This window comes from Idiotropiscis lumnitzeri, chromosome 7, assembly GCF_059441095.1.
Source record: "Idiotropiscis lumnitzeri isolate Australia: NSW breed Sydney's pygmy pipehorse chromosome 7, RoL_Ilum_1.0, whole genome shotgun sequence".
Lineage (NCBI taxonomy): Eukaryota > Metazoa > Chordata > Actinopteri > Syngnathiformes > Syngnathidae > Idiotropiscis > Idiotropiscis lumnitzeri.
This window is the reverse complement of record NC_142397.1, coordinates 12424661-12441164: the sequence shown is the minus strand read 5'-3', so window position 1 is coordinate 12441164 and position 16504 is coordinate 12424661. Positions and strand designations below refer to the sequence as shown.

The 16504-nt window shown below is 39.5% G+C and overlaps 1 protein-coding gene across 2 annotated transcripts in view; it reads right to left on the bottom strand.

Annotated features, from left to right (window-relative positions):
• LOC148333592 (sodium channel regulatory subunit beta-4-like) overlaps positions 1-13884 on the bottom strand; it is a 90554-nt gene extending 76670 nt beyond the window's left edge. The window contains exons 1-5 of one of the 2 annotated variants that reach the window (XM_088300128.1): positions 13284-13884; positions 7681-7856; positions 7376-7595; positions 7163-7292; positions 6329-6439 (exon numbers count right to left, since the gene is read on the bottom strand). In XM_088300128.1, coding sequence (XP_088156254.1) covers positions 6346-6439; positions 7163-7292; positions 7376-7595; positions 7681-7856; positions 13284-13344 — 681 coding nt within the window. In that variant the 5' untranslated portion in view covers positions 13345-13884 and the 3' untranslated portion in view covers positions 6329-6345. Of the gene's footprint in view, positions 1-651; positions 6440-7162; positions 7293-7375; positions 7596-7680; positions 7857-13283 lie in introns of those variants that run through there. The other variant, XM_088300127.1, reaches the window with a different exon arrangement.
• Positions 13885-16504: the final 2620 nt, after the last annotated feature.

Here is a 16504-nt window from a genome sequence, read left to right as displayed (position 1 = left end):
ATATCCTTTGTCTATGGTCTACACATTGCGCCAATGGAGCGCAACACTGCCACCTGCTGACTGTGGCACCGTAAATATCTGACTCCATTGTGCACTTTGAGTCACATTCGAGAACTATATTCGATACTTGGCGATGTAATGACGAAACGGCAATATCTCCAGTGTGAGGTCGCTCACTGGCTGTTACAAATGATGTGCGTGTGTTTAATTCAAGCATGAAGGGACTCGCGTGCTCTCGCAGCTGTTCTTCCCATGCATTTGAACAGGAACCGTGGAAATTCAGCTATTTTATTGATTAAATAATTGAAATTATTGAAAGCGAAAACAACGAAGAACAATTAGAATGAAATATAATGTTTTCATTTTACTCTTCACAGGCAGGGGAAAAAACGAACACCAGGGGGCAACATTGAAACATTGCCTCCCTTGCCTACCAACCAGACAGCGCGTTTCTGTTACGTACAAGGATAATTTGTGGTTAATCACAACACTTATTATTGGTTATTTGCGCAACCACATGATCACATCTGTTTATTTTTACTTCCTCTCACTAAAAGGTTTGAAAAAAAAGTTTTTTATCTGATATAAAAAAAAAAAAGATTGATTCCTCAACGATGTGTAATAATGCGTTGTTGAACAAACACTTCAGAGTTCTCTGGCAATTGCAATATTTTTATTTACATCATATTTCCTTAACAAGTCAAGTTATAAGTGCATAGTCATGAGGTGAGCATGAGCAGCATGATTGCAGAAAGACAAACTGAGTGACATTCAGAGGAACAATCCAGGAAAATCTGGGGTTGCATGTGTCGGTGATGACATATCCTATGAATATTCAATAGACCGTATGGTAGGAAGTAAAATACAAACAATTGGCTGGAATATGTAACAATTGCACAGTTTATGTTTAAACATGCAGTCTCTGATCGCTGCTTGATTACAATGAAGAACATTTTGTAAAGTAGACATACTGTGTGTTATCATTTGTTTTCATCCTCTATTCTAATAGTTAAGATTCCTGTTGAAGTGCATTGATCAGTGATTTGATTTTAGTATTTGAATGGAATGTGGGAGCAGACTTGGCAGTGTGGTCAATGATAAAGTTGGCGACATGCAGAGTGTTACAAATAAGTAGCAGTTGTTACAGTGGTTATTTCAATACATTTGACGTGTGTCAATGTAATGTTTGGGCAGACATGAGACTCCTGGATTGGCAGTATGAGCTCCAGCTGCTGTGGCAGTTTAAACAATTTACTGTAAGGAAACATAGTTGTCATTCGCCATTTTTTCTCCTAAATAATTTTGCCATAATAGTTGCACTATAAGGCATGCCTATAGCTGTCAAATTGAAGTGATTTAATCCCTATCTTTTGTGGTCCCTTCTCCTAATAAGCTTAAAATTGAGTACAAATTTTAAAAAAATATGTGGCACAGACATGTGACAATAAACAATCTGACAAAAAGAGCCACTGAAGTAATTCCTACAACTTGGACAATGCATTGTTACATTTGTATTATAGCCAAGTATACTGTATGTAAAAACACAATTTTGCCTTATACAATATGTTCTCTGTTATGTACGCATTTAATTGACAAACGAATTGAGTTGAGAAAAAACAGGCCTCTCACACCAACTTGACTAGATGGGTATTATACAGCATATTATACTTAGTACATTAGCAATGGTTTCACACAGTTAGCTGATGATGAATCATGTCATCTTTTTGCGGAAAGACAGAACGGGTCAGAATGAGTAAATGGACAAAGGGTGAGGGAGTTTGCCTTCACAAATGGCATCATTAAATATTAATCACGTCTCAACATATTGTATGACATCATTCAATATGACTATTTTTTTAGTAGATGTAAACATTGGCCTTCTAATGATCACAATTATCCTTCTCTCTGTAATAACAGTGCATCTTTCTGATATATTTTATACAACTTGAAAGTCTTTATGTTTCTTTCCCTTAAAACTGAAGCTCCATTTGTAAGGAGCATGCATTTGCGGGATGAGCAGCACGACAGAGAATGTGCAGTGCACCCATTCCTTGCTAGAACTTTGATGTGAGGTCACCACAGACAACCAAATTGGCTTTTTTTTTGTTCACAACACAAAAATCAGCAACAAAAATGTGTGCAGCAAGACAGACAATACGTTTGAGGTATATGACATATATTTAACCCCACCGCATACTGCCTCTTTTGGGAGGTCTGTACTCTTATCACATTATTTGCTTGTGGTAGAACTTTCTTATGAGAAAAATATTGGCAAAGTATTTCAAAATACATTCTTGACACGTGCACAATTAGCTTGTTAAAATTAGTTAGTTAGTCCCGCTTTTGCACTACTAAACTATTATGCCTGTGAGAATTGTTTTGTTGGAAGTTTGAAACAAGGTACCACCCATGTTCGGTAAACTGAAGAACTGACATTCAGGGGGATATAATTAATTGAATAAGTCTTCTCTGATGCGTTTGTCCAATAGTATCTATGAAAAGTGGGACAATAATAATACGATTTTACATTTTGACATTCACTGCTCGATACATTCCTTGAGAAAAAGTGTTTATGGTTAGAATAAGGCGATGTTTTCATTAAGTTGATTTGATTGCGTTTTAGATATTTATGGCACGATCTGTAACTAACCATATTCATTGTGGGGCTGACTTATCTCAAGTAAAGTGAGAGATCACTAGCATTGCTAATAGAGTCGGAACGTCTTATACTTCTTAAATCCTGGGAAAATATTTATCAGTATTTATGGGGTTTATAAATATATTCAATACATCAGCCCACTAAGACACGTTATCACTGTGGCTATAACTGACAGTGCCTTTGACAGGCCTTTTCATTTCTAAAATGCCCTTAAACATATAATTGCATAACAATTTCTTTATTATTGCTTCCATTGAAAGCAAGAAGGAAAACACATAACCGAAAACGGCCAGCTGGCCAGAGTGAAAAATGTGAGCAATAAAACAAATGCATGGCTGTTGACACGTGGGGTAGTCAAAACTGAAATATGCCAAATCTAATATTTAGATTTTTTTTTGGATGGATTTCGAATTGTTTAATGATAAAACAAGATGGATTTAAGTTGATTTGTGCAGCCACTCCGAACAGTGGTAAAGTGCTGTATTGTTTGTGTGCAAGGCCTGTGCACCACTCATTGGTATGTGGCCACCTAGATATGTGTGTGTGCGTGCGTGTGTGAAAGTGTGTGGTGCATGCATGAGTGCAAATGTGAGTAGCAGCACTCAGCTGTTCTATTTATCCCAGCTATGTGTGAGGATGTGTGGCATGTCATGTGTGCAAACTTCTCAAATAACCTCTGATAGAGTTGCATAGACGGCACAAGGTGAAGCGACTAATAGCAGGATGGCTCTAAATCTTTACCATTCCATTAATTTTGGTATTTATGGGGCATTCTAAAATGTTTTTTCGTTTTTTAATGAAATCAAATCATACCTCTTAAATCCATATCAACCTTTTTATCTTATGGACATTCTTCTTTACTGTACTATGAAGCAGGACTGACCAGGAAAAAATTGAAAAGAAATGAGGAGAAAAGTAATATTTTTAATTTAACTGTAACATTACCAGAAAGTCCTAATGTTTTATGGAATTTAGTTGGCATTTTGAACGATAAAATTGTAAAATTACAATAAATAAAGAATATTTCTCTGAAAAAGATACAATGTATTGTGAATAAAGTTGTTCATTTTGTGAAAAAAAAAAAGACGACAATAAATTTTGATAAGTCACTTTATCAGCTGTCTAAGACTTGCCACATCATCAAAGGATAATTTACTATTTACTATACGGGTTGGTTCGCACTCAGGGCCCTATTTTCGTGCCGAGCGCATGTTGAGTGTAAAGTGCCATATAAATTGGATTGGATTGGGTTTTCGTCCTTGTTTTTTTTCCTAGAATTTGAACAGGTAGAAATAAGCGTACAGGGGCGTTTGCGCCCTTGTGACCTATTTTGTGATGGAGCATAACCAATTCCTGGCCAATCGTAGCGGAGCCCCTCATTCGCATTATAAAATAAATAATCTTGCATGACATGGGCTCACGCAAAGTGCATTGATGCAGGTGAACTGCAAGATCTCCCCTTGCGGATGTTGAAGTCAGCCACTCACCCAATATTTGTTCCATCTGTGCTATTACAATATTTCTACAATGAGAATAATTATAATTTGTTGCATGAATTAATTTCTACAACGATTCTGAGGGATTGTCCCACGCTGAAATCATCTAATGATATCAAATATCCATACACTTACATGGAGGGATGCATCTGCCTGCCCCTCCATCAAAGCCACTAAAATTACATTACACCACTTGCGCAACCCTTTAGATCTGATTTCAGGTGGTCTCAAATTTTTCTAATCAAATTGGGGGGTGCACTGGGGAGTGTAAAAGAAGACGTCATCAGTCTACAAGAACGCCCTGTAGACTGTCCCTGGGAGAAAAATAGAGACGTGCCCATTTTTATGCCAAGCGCAGTCTACTTTCTGTCCCCCAATTCTCAGGTGTGTGGCAACTGCTTGCGCTGGAAGTTTTACTGTTTGTGAAACTTATAATTAAGTGTCACTTAATGCAGGTATTGTATTTTTTTCACATCGATATTCTTTCTCTCATATAATCGCTTTTTGTCCCCCCTAACTTGCTTATCAGGCATTGCCAGCCATGGTTTACAATTTATGAAGTGTTATTTGCAACCTGAATTTAGGCAAATGTTCCTCCTGTGCTGTTTAGACAACATTTACATCTATGGAGCTTTCTAAAGTGCATGCATGCTAAAATACAAACGTGAATAAATCGACAGACAATTCAGAAGCAGCATACTTCATTCCATTCTCTTTAGCGAGCAGGGCAGTCTCGGGATTGTCTTGGATGAGGGTTCGAGAAGCGGAGCAGGCAACTATGTTTTATAACCTAAAGCTAAAACAGACAAACTAATAAATTAACTTAGAAGAACTGGATTATTCGTTGGCCTCAGGAAGCAGTCTCTTAAAATGCAACTGCAGCATAGGTGTGAAAGGTGCTGAAACACCCCTAAAATATATGCAAGCGCCACAAACATGAGAAGTTCACTCTGTCCTTAAAAGATTAAAAAATAGCTAAGTTTTAAAACCATACGTTATCTAGTAAAAACAGATTCTATCAACAAATATACAGTCCATGCCAAGCCCAAAAAATGATTTGCTTCACACCCGCCCGATCCCTTCCACCTCTTTTCACTGAGGCAAACCAAACACGTGTGCGGAGTAGCTTGCGTGAGGAGCCCTGCGTTACTTTAAACAAGCATACGTGGCAAATTCTTCATTTCTACCACTCAGAACCAACGCATTATTATTATGTCGTTTTGAATTACAGTAAGCGATGCACACTTTTGGTATGTTAATAAGTTCATAATAGAGCCAACGTGCTACTGAATAACTGACTGGATGCTCATTATCAGTAAAACTCCCATTTTGTGTGCGAATGCATGCGTGCGTGCGCACCTGACCTTCTGATCCAAGTATTATCCCTGATTTGCAGATTTAATGACTGGAATTGAATCTGGACTTGGACATTCTAATACAAATGTCAGAATTTTAGGAGGTTTAAAAAAAATAATTGTGGGATAAATATACACCGGAAGCTTGTAAATTTTGAGAAATAACAAGAGACAAGAAACTTTGAGTCCTTAAAAAATGCAAATACTTAATCCATGCATCGGTCCATTCATTCATTTTCTGTCGCGTATGTGAGTTGTAGTCTTTGGGCGAGAGATGGCGTACACAATGGCCTGGTCGCCTGTGAGTCACAGGACACATAAACCAGAAAACAATTCAACCCAATTGTGATTATTCAACTAACTGGACGTGCATGCAAATAAAAACGTGGACATCATGCAAACTCCTCTCTGAAAGGCCTGAGGCACGAATCAAACCAAGAACCTTTGACTGTGAGGCACACTTGCATTGATTATGATTCAAATTTAAACGCAGATTTGGGAGAGGCATTGCAGCTATTTTGCACTCTTCAATTCTTCCAAAGTGAGCATCTTTCTTCTGTTTGATTAATGCTCCGTTTCATATTAATTCAAAACTAATCACCGAAAAGAATATATATTAATCGAGTTCAATACATATAGCGTAGGGAACTAAATTTTAAGGCTGCAGAGTTTGATGATACAGATGGTGAACACCGCAACAAATGAGCTGCCATCTAGGCAAGCGTGACGCAGCCTTCTGCAGACTTTTTTTTTTTTTTTTTTCCAAGCAATGAGTTAACTGTACATTTGCATGGTGTTGTTGTAACATATATACAAACATCAGCTGCGTTTTTGCTCAAGCCTTTGGCGTTCCTTTGTTTTCAGCTTTGGCTCCTGTCGGTCCATTTTCAGTATTGTCATTCCCTGAGGCGTTAACCAGGCACTCTTTACTGCAAAGTGAGGGAGAAACCAAAGATTAGCATACAGAAGCAGCAGGAACAACATGGATACTTGAGATATAAGCTTTTCGAAACAAAATAGATGTACAGCTGCCATCTCTGACAGCTGAGCGATTCAATCATTCAACATTTTCACAGATGGTATAGAATGAAGAGGAATTTGTTTTGAATAATTCTTCCAATTTAACTGCCAAACACAATTTCTTAAACAGTATTGTATTTAGCAATGAATCGACCATAAAACCAAAGAACACTGGAATTTTTTACTTTGATATTGTTTGGAGTTTCAGACAGTTTGAAATGAAACTAGCCCGATGAAACATATCGAATTTGGCCTGTTTTATTGCCGCTTCTCCACTCCCCTCCCTGCTCAGTTTTATCAAGTGATCAATGCTGCCCACTCGGCATCCATTGCTGCCCAGTCATCCCGGAAGGGGCATCTCTCCATCTGTGATCCGCTCTCAAGGCTTCTTCCTTTTTTTTTTTTTCTTGCTCGGATTATCGGCGGAGTTGTAATTTTGATTCGTAGAAATTTTAAAATAATTTAGATTTTGTCTTTTAGGCCTGCATTAAAAAAAATCAGTTGACTTGACTTGGATGGATTTTGTGCAAGCGCTGATATCATGTGTGTTTTTCCTCATTGGCAGGTGTTGTATTGTATTATAAGCCACGCATGCTCTGATAAGTTCCATTCATCATCTCTCGACAACTTACTTCTTCTCATCATCCTTCAGCAGGAATTGGACCACCAAGGCCTTTATCACCATAACGATGATCACTAAGCCAATGACTCCCCCCAACACAGAGACAATGATGACGGTTAAAGTATTGTCAACCTTCCTCACTGTGGGCAAAGAGACAGTGAGTGAGAGAGGTAGTAAATAAATAAATAAATAAATAAACCAAAAAAAAAAATATGCTGCTTACATTCATCCACCACATAGAGAGTGAAGATAGTGCTGTGGTTGCGGTCCTTTTCTTTGGGGTTTTTGGCAAAACAGGTGTACTCTCCCTCATCTTCAAAGGTGATATTCCACAGCAGGATAGAAATATTGTGGTTCTTGGAAGAGCCTACAAACTCTACTCGCGGGTGTTCTACTTTCACCCTAGGCTCCACTCCGTCGTTAGGAACCACCCCATCGCATAACTGCAAGAAAACATGACTCGGTTACGCTGCGCAAAGCTCACCATGAAAGGTTTTTCCAATATGGTGACGCTTGCGACGTCCGTACCTTGTCCATAGTGCCGTTGTTGTTATAATGCCAGCTGAAGTAGAGCTTGTAAATGCCAATGCAGGAGGAGTACTTGCACGGTAACAGCACAGTGGAGCCGTTCATTGCTTCGATTGATGGCACTTTTCCCGTTGTCACCTCCAGTCCATGAACGTGCAGCACATCTGAATCAAAGACTGTGGGAGTAGGACGCATGAAACAGATGGAGTGCTCTGTGAGAGATCATCAAATGTGCTGCGGGAAATCAAATTTCACTGACGTTTTTTTCTAATATATCAATGCTAGCGACATATAATGGCAAGGCGGAACGATTAAATGATCTTCCACTATATGGCTGAAAGTGCCAAAATCCTGTGTTTCCACCTGTTGTGAGTAAAACAAGATCAACATTGTTTCAGCATACAATTTTTGAATTGTACATATTTTTATTGCCATTTTTTGGGCGGTGTGCCATAGGGGTTTTAAATTAATATGGCCACAAATGACAGAACATTGTGACGTATTTTAATCTATCAGTTGCTATGGTCCTTTTCTGCTCTGGTCTTTTATGTCATATAAGGCTTCATCATTTAAAGTATTTAAGATCGAGTTACTCAGTGTCACATTGTCAGTACGTCAAGCTTTCTGCGAATGAGAATGTCAGCTTTCTTTCATGTCTTCTGAATCCAGCCCTGTTTGTTTTTACTTGGAATTGGAATTTTTGACTTTTACGTCACCACTTTCGTCTCCTGTCTGCTTCAAAATCCAATCCCGCTCATCATGTGACAGTACAGCTATGATGTCACAGGAAAGAAACCCACTGTTTGCTAAACCTAACCCTTCATTCGTACATATTCCTAATCATTACTACAGTACATGCTATTATGTACATTATTATTATGATTAAAACCGGATGTGCTGAGAAAATCAAGCAGATTTGGAATCAGTGCAAAAAAAAAAAAAAAAAAGGAATCTAGCATTTCTGTTTTAAAAAATGTTGTAAATATTTGTTTGCTATTGTTATACTTCCACAATCTCACTATCAACATAACCTGAATTAAAACATTATATTTCGCCATATTTTACAATGCTGTCTAGAATACCAATTTATGAAGTAGATAATTGCTTCCGGGAGATTTTGTTGATTAACATGAGGCCAAATACAATACCATAATGTCTTAAGACTCAACTAGTATATGGATGAAGGTGTGGGCACGTGTCCAGTACAACTTCAGAACAAATAGAAAAGGAAGAAAACGCATTTGTGTGGGGGTCACGGATTTCGGCTTCAAAGGTTGAGGTCAGCAATTGAGTCAGGTTCTTCCACCTCACTTAATTCATCCAAGCGTGCCTTTATATAATTTATTTTGTGAGCACTGGAGCACAAGCATGCTTCTTTTTCCGCCTGATAGGCAGCACAGAATTAAAAAAAAAAAAAAAAAAAAGGATAAATAATTGATAATAATTAATTAATCAAACACCCGATTGGTTGATTTTTCTATTAAGAGGTGTGTCCAAAGATGTGTCTGACACAAATGACACTTCATTTGTCTGGAAGAAGGATGACCAGGGGAATGTACAAAATGATTGCAAGTTATATTTAGTGAGTTGATGTAAAAATTGTTAACCTAGTATTGTTCTTCTTGCGTTTATGTGCGAGGGGCCAACGTGGTGTCTTTGTTCAATGACAACCGCAGTAATCCTCACATTATTATTCTGGCGTCTGCCTACACTTGAGTCCTATTTATAAACGCTGTCCTCTCAACGCTGACCATCACGGGATCACGTTACTCTTTGCGCAAACTAGGATTAACACATTCACTTCATTTAACGCCTCGAAATTGGTGTTTCAATGCCAATGTTTTGTTCCTGTTTTTCTTCCAAAAAAAATAAAAATGCAAAACTGCACTTTCTACAGTTGAAATTGGAAAATCAGTCTTCTTTCAAATATTTTGTTGTTCCTAAATCAATGTAGTCTTTAAGTGTGTAAAAACAACTGTCTTTGCTATTACACCATGTGTCAGCTCATGTCTTTGTACGTGTTGTTTGGTTCTAATTCTGCCTCCTGATCCTAATCTTTCATCTTGACTTCTACTAGTGGATATTTTTATCTCCTGTCTGACTCGTCTTCGATAGCAATATGAACTAGGGTCGACATTAATCATTTCTCTTTCTGAATCTTGTCTCTTTTACCGAACTTTTGCTTATCTTTGAGCTCTAGTCCCTCTTAGCTTGTACATCTTATCGTTCAGACAATGCATCATGCACCGATGTCAGTGCAACAGAGGAAAAGGACAAGGTGGTCTGCCTGAATATTTTTGGACTGATATTGTGGTATCAAAAACCACTCAAGTTTCCAAGACGGGAAGAGTTTTGCACAACATACTGGAATTGACAATTTGTTGTATCCTTGTAAATCCATAGAAGCGAGGCTGTTACATGAAATTGTCATTTTTGTAATTTGGTCAAATTCTTGTGGGAAAAAAATGCCGCCAAAGTTGCATGACATCACCAGACACCTCAACATACCTCACGAGACTTCATCTAATTTCTGTGGCACCTTGACTTAGAAGTAGTGATGGGAACATGAAGCTTCAAGATGTTTCATGAACCAGTTATTTTTTGACTCCTCTAGATGTCACTGTTGTCAAAAAGGGGTTTAAGAAATGGCAAGACAGTGAGTGTAACAGAAAGCGCCATCGAGAGGTGTCAAAAAATACAACTGGTTCATGAAGCGTCATGATTTTAAATTTTCCAATCATAACTTAGAAGTGAAGTGCCCCAAATTACGTGTTTTTGGAGTTATATACAAGTCGGTTGGTTGATTTTTATTTTCTTTGTGTGCCGAGCTAAATTGTTATCTATGAGCAAGTATCAGATATACAGTTGTGAAAAAAGGGGGGGAAAAAAAAAATGAAGCCAGAGTCTATAATGCTTTTTCCAATGTACATTAATTACGCTATATACAACGATTTATTTCTTTAGATTCTCTTTTGTTATATTTGACAATGATTCCATGCAATGCTGTGATATTTTTTATTATTCAAAACATATAGCAAAATATTGTGGCAGTTTTTGGGGGCTTAATTTTAGTTCAGGTAGGAACTAAATTAGGAATTTTAGTTCATTTTGATGGGGAGTACTGATTACATTTATGAATAAACTGTGTTTAATGTTTGGTAATGGAAAAAATTAAACCGAAATTTAAAAAAAAGAAAAAAAAACTAGTTACTTGCAAAAGATTGTGTTCGATGACAGAGCTTTTACTGTTCTATAATAAAATCATTGGTTTGAAAAAGCATTCATGGTACACGCAACACTTGAGGGTCCAAAGTGAACTTAGTGACAATTATCCTTCCTGCTAATGCATTGTAGCCTGACGATCTTGGAGCGTCCCTCTCATTCCTCAATTTCTTATCATTTAATAGCCTTGCATTCAGTGCGCATGCATGCATATTTGCGCGATATTAACTCCAGTGTCAAAACAAAACATCAATATCTAAATCAGTTCAGCTAATGCAACAAAATGCAACTGTTCGTATGTCTTGCCCTTGTCTGACAGTCAAGGTGACTCGTTTTATTGAAGTAGGCCACATATTGAAGGGTTAATGTATTTCCGAGCAAACCCACAGAGAACCGGCCGAGGACACAATTACGACACCAAGAGTGGGGTGAGGGAGTGCTGCTGGGAAGAATAGTCACAGAGGAAGAGAATAAAGTGGAGAGATAGATGGGAGGGTGAGAAATGGGTTGGAGGGCGTCACCAGGAAGGAGGAGAAAGATGGTCAGTAAGTGTTAAGGGAAATTCAATGTTCTTTCCAAAGTGACTGAATGCCCATAGAGTCGAAAATGACAGCCGTCGTGAAATGACTCAATGAAAAGAACTGCACTGGTGCACTGTGGGGGCGTGAAAGTTACTGTTACAAATATAGCCGGCATAAGATGACTCCCATAAACACACGTGTACGTTTACGACAATTTTTCGCTAGTCTTGCACTGGGCCCGTAAATGGGGCCTTTTGTCCCCACGTGCTGACATGAAGTTCACATGCCACCAAACGTGGATGTGAAAAGGCCCATTACTTGTACTGCAGGACCATTGGAGGCGGAGCTAATACTGTAGTTCCCTGCTTATTTCCTAAACATCATATACACACCTGCCTGAAGGAGCAGCCCAAGTAGACAAGCTCTAGCTACTGTTGTAAAACAAGATAAATGTTGTGTGATGAGCGGCTCCTTTCAGAGCCAAGCAAGGAAGATGAGAGACAGCACTAGCGTGAGGCGGAGTGTTGCTGCTGCTGTATGCAAGTTGCGCAGATGATAAATAAAATTGGCTTCTCACATAAAGTGTCCGCCGCACGGCTTCGTGAAAAACGAGAGTTAGCCCTAAAGCCAAGTGTTCCTGACAACCCGTGGGCTACAACACAGAGATCCCCCGCACCTCGACTATGTCTAGTGCCTCAGGCCAGGAATGGCTAAAATAAGATTGAGTCTTTTGATGCAGTAAGCTTCTCATGTGATATGTTTGGGGCACATTTATAAGGTATACACGTAAAGTTCTTTAAGATGTGAACTGTACTGCGATGTGGCTATTTGAATCAGTATTTGCGGCTCTGCTGTAAGACCATACTGATGTTTTTTAAAAGGAGGAGATTTCAATTAAAAATAACAACAATGCTTTTGTTATATTTGTTGAAACTGTAATTACGAACTGACTAGAGGACATCAGAATAACGATCTATAAAAAAAAAAAAGCTATCTTGTGCTTATAATTTGATTTGCAAGAAACCACCACACCTGAAGAAAAAACAACCAATCAGAGATCCTCAGGAATTCGACAAAGAGGTGGGTGATCTCAGGCCACTGGGATGCAGGATCGACATGAAATTAGCGACTTTGCAAAAGTTTATTCGTCTCATTTTTTAAAATGATTATACACCCACTCTTCCCCTAAAAAATATTATTATTTGAATAAATGGTACTACCAACATAGCTGCTGTGGCTAACATCAGCGTCTTTTCAATACAGGTCAGTCCTGGTACCCATACAGATAATCAGGATGTTTTTGTCATTTTGCCCCTGTCTGAACTCCAGGCTATATTATATTTCAAAAGACTTTCCTGTAAGATGGTCTTTTGGCCCGAGGTGTGTTAAGAGTTAGTTTGTCCCAATAATAGGGCAAAAAATGGGTTGGGGCAATCAATCTGAAAAATTAAATCTGTTCAATATCTACAAGCAAAAATCTTCATGTCCGTGGGGAAAGCCGACGGCTCTGGAGTCCTCATTGCATGAATTGTGATGTATAACGGGAGGAATCATTTTGGCATCAGTCCATTTATGTGACAAATCCAGCTCAGCATAATTCTACTTAATCCAATGATCTTAAAACAGGTTAATGCTATGGACTATGATAAGCGCACCTCAAATTTGACGTCAGCATGTTTGCACCTGAAGGTGTGGGAGGTGAAGATTCACTTAGAAGGATGATGTGAGTAATACCTAATGTTTGGACTTGGAGGTATGGATTTACTATACCACCTGGAATACAATTAGTCTGACACAGAGGAATGACAACAAATGCACTAAATCAGCACCTTCAGGTCGATGGAGAGAAGTCTAACTCACCTAACAGCAGTGCAAGTAGCAGACCTGGCACACTCCAACCGGTGTTGTCCAGTGACGCCATGACGCAAATGATCTCCTTGTGTTTTTCCCAATTCTGTATGTTATCCTTGTCCTGTCAAAGTTGAGTTGAGGCAAAAACAAAATGTGGCTTAAAGGTCTTTGGGTCCTCCTTTCGGTACCTCCCACACTCCCCTCCTGTCCCAAGAAAAACACGTAAGGAGTTCTGTCCAGGCTGGAGAACACGTCCCCCGCCCCCTGTTCGTATCCCCGTCTTCCCCTCTCACTCCTCCACAATCTCTCTCTCTTCCTGTCTTCTGTCAGCAGACTCAGTGGCGATCCAGCAAGCAAATGAAATAAATAAATAAGGCAAGGCAAAAGCTGTTTGGCGACGTGCTGTGGTGTCAGATAGCCTCAACACTCTGGCAGCAGCGGGATCTGTCAGGAAAGCGCACCAGCCAGAAAGCCACACAGAGGGGAGACGTAGACGGGAGGAGTGCTGGATGGAAAGAAGAAGAAAGAGGCACAAAAAAAAGGGATGCTGGTGCAGAGCATCCAGGCAGAGAAGCAGAAAGCGAACGTCTCCACGGCCGGCGAAGAGAGAAATGAGTGCGGAAGGTACTGCAGAGGGAGAGAGGGGACGAAAGAGAGAGAGAGAGAAGGGGGGAGGGGAGGCTTGGGGTGTGTGTTGGAGAGGTGAAGGTGATTACCAATGCTACATACACACACACAGACATGGCAATTCAGGACAATTTGGCTGACTCAGGCTTACTTTACGAGAGTTGGAGACAGGATGAGTTCTTTGCTTCAGTCATGACCACCACTCAATGTCTTCTTCTTGGCCTGTTCCACTTCAATGCATCTTTTACTTCATTATCTTGCACTGACACCATCCGACCTTGTTCAATGGCAAGACAGACATCTTGATCTTTGTGAATATCACTGTTAACGCACGTGGGCAGAAACACTATCCTTCATTGATCGTTTATTGGCTTTACATGATACAGTGCTATTTTTAATAAAATATGCAGTGTTTTGGGAGGGGCTGATTTAGAAGTTGAATTATATATATATATACATATATATATATATATATATATATAAAACCACAACAAAACAGTATAACCACAACCAAGTCTCATGCAGACTCAAAAGCCTAAGAATGAAAATTAGTTTCAAGAAAAGTTTTAAAGATGGGAATCGAGGGGGCTTTCCTAACGTTTAGCGGGATGTCAGTCCAAAGAGATGGAGCGGCAACGGAAAAGGGTTCTCGTAGTCCTTGGTACCTCTAAGAGTGTCTGGTGCTTAAGGGTGAAGGAACTCCGACACCTAAGGTTATGTGAAACAATTTAAATATTTGGAAACTAATAATAGAATCTTAAAAAGAACTCTAAAATGTACTCCCAGTGAAGGGACGCTGGGGTAAAAAAAAGTCAAGTGACCATTGTAAAATGCAAAGACAAAATATTAGGGATGCAACTAGCAGCTAACTACTGGATCTAAGTTGACTCCCAACTGCACAGGACATCATTTCTGGCTCTTACTGCTAATTGAACTTCCTCTTGCACTCCGAACTATGGCGGTATGGAAACAAAACTTTTGAGACACCATAAAGACAGCCCTGGAGTCTGTTTTGACTCTGATCTTACTTATCGTCATCACCGGTATCGTATATACTGTTTTTGAGTATTCCTTACAAGCAATAAGAGAATTTGTAATGCCATAATGTTACCTCAATGACTAAGTGCTTCTTGCATTAAGATCACTGCTTCACAAATAGAGTGCCTTGTGCATTAACACCAGGAAATGAAATAGATTTTGATATTTATCGAACCAGGAACGCGGTCATTTGATGAGCATGTTAATGCATGAGTTTTCCACTGCCAGAAATGTTCCGCTGACATATTAAACTTCTCACCTGAGACCCTGAAAAGGAAAAGTGGAAGAACCTTCTCCATGGAGGACATTCTTCAATTGTACACCCTGAACTGGTTGCCAGCCAATCGCAGGGCACACAGAGACGAACAACCATCCGCGCTCACACTCAATTTAGAGTGTCCAATCATATATTGTATGAATGGCAACAGTTTTACCTTCTTCTATCTTGTGAAGGAGGATTTAATTGTTCTGCTTGTTATTTTACGGCACTGGCATAGATATGTGGATGAATAAAGATGCAGGATTTGTAGTAAATAATCCCGCTTGACGTCAGATGATCTCTCACAGATCTCGTAGAAATTGCTTATCACAGTCCAGCTATTACTGCTCCATCATAAATGATGTGTTTATTCATCGTCGGGCAGTAATCATCAAAGACAAATTCATCAATCTGTAAATCTCCTGAAGCTTTAAATCTAGCTGCAGAGGTCACATGATTTGTCTGAAAGGAACCTACTCAAACCCATCAAATGAGTCCTTCACCAAGATTACACAATGCAAAGAGACCTTCCATAAATCTCAACTAAACCACCGACACAACCCTGCAGTGGCAGTGAGCGATTGCGGTCCACACCCTAAATGTGCAGACTGACCTCCTTCACGGGATTCATCGCTTCCTGGTTTAATGATCTGCAATGTCGTCATCAACTACTGAGCCAAAGTCTTACACATCCATAGTAGGAGATGGGATGTAAGGACGAGTAGGGAGTTCCGCTCGCCTCAAATCGAAAAACATTTAATAACGTGGAAGTGCAGATAACACGATAAACTATTATTACGGCATCCTGTTACAACACTCGGAGGGTGCATTTGAAAATCTCAATCTGGCCACAGTGTCTGTGTGCAAGGACGGCCAAAGCTTTACTTATTTTCATAGACGGCACATTGAGATGGGGGTACAAAGAGACATGGACATATTTTAGTTGACAGCAGCTCATTCTGTATTTAAAGAGGGCACCCCTTACGTTTTCTGTTGCCTCTCTGGCAAAAAGCAGTGACAATGCTCCATTCACGCGTGGATCACTGCTCTCTTTTCGGCACAGAGATCTCTCCACGCCAGATGTTCGTACACATATTGAAGGGAATGAGAGGAGCTGGCAAATAAAATTGGCTCTGATCACGTCCACATCGGCTCAAACTGTCCTTTTCTAAATGTGTAAAATTATCACCGCCCGATCAAACCTACCTCCGGGCAGATTTATGACACACCTCGCGCCAGCCTTGCTCCCAGGGTCAGGGTGGCCTTGGGGAATTTCAGTAATATAAGTGAATTTCCCCGAATGGCT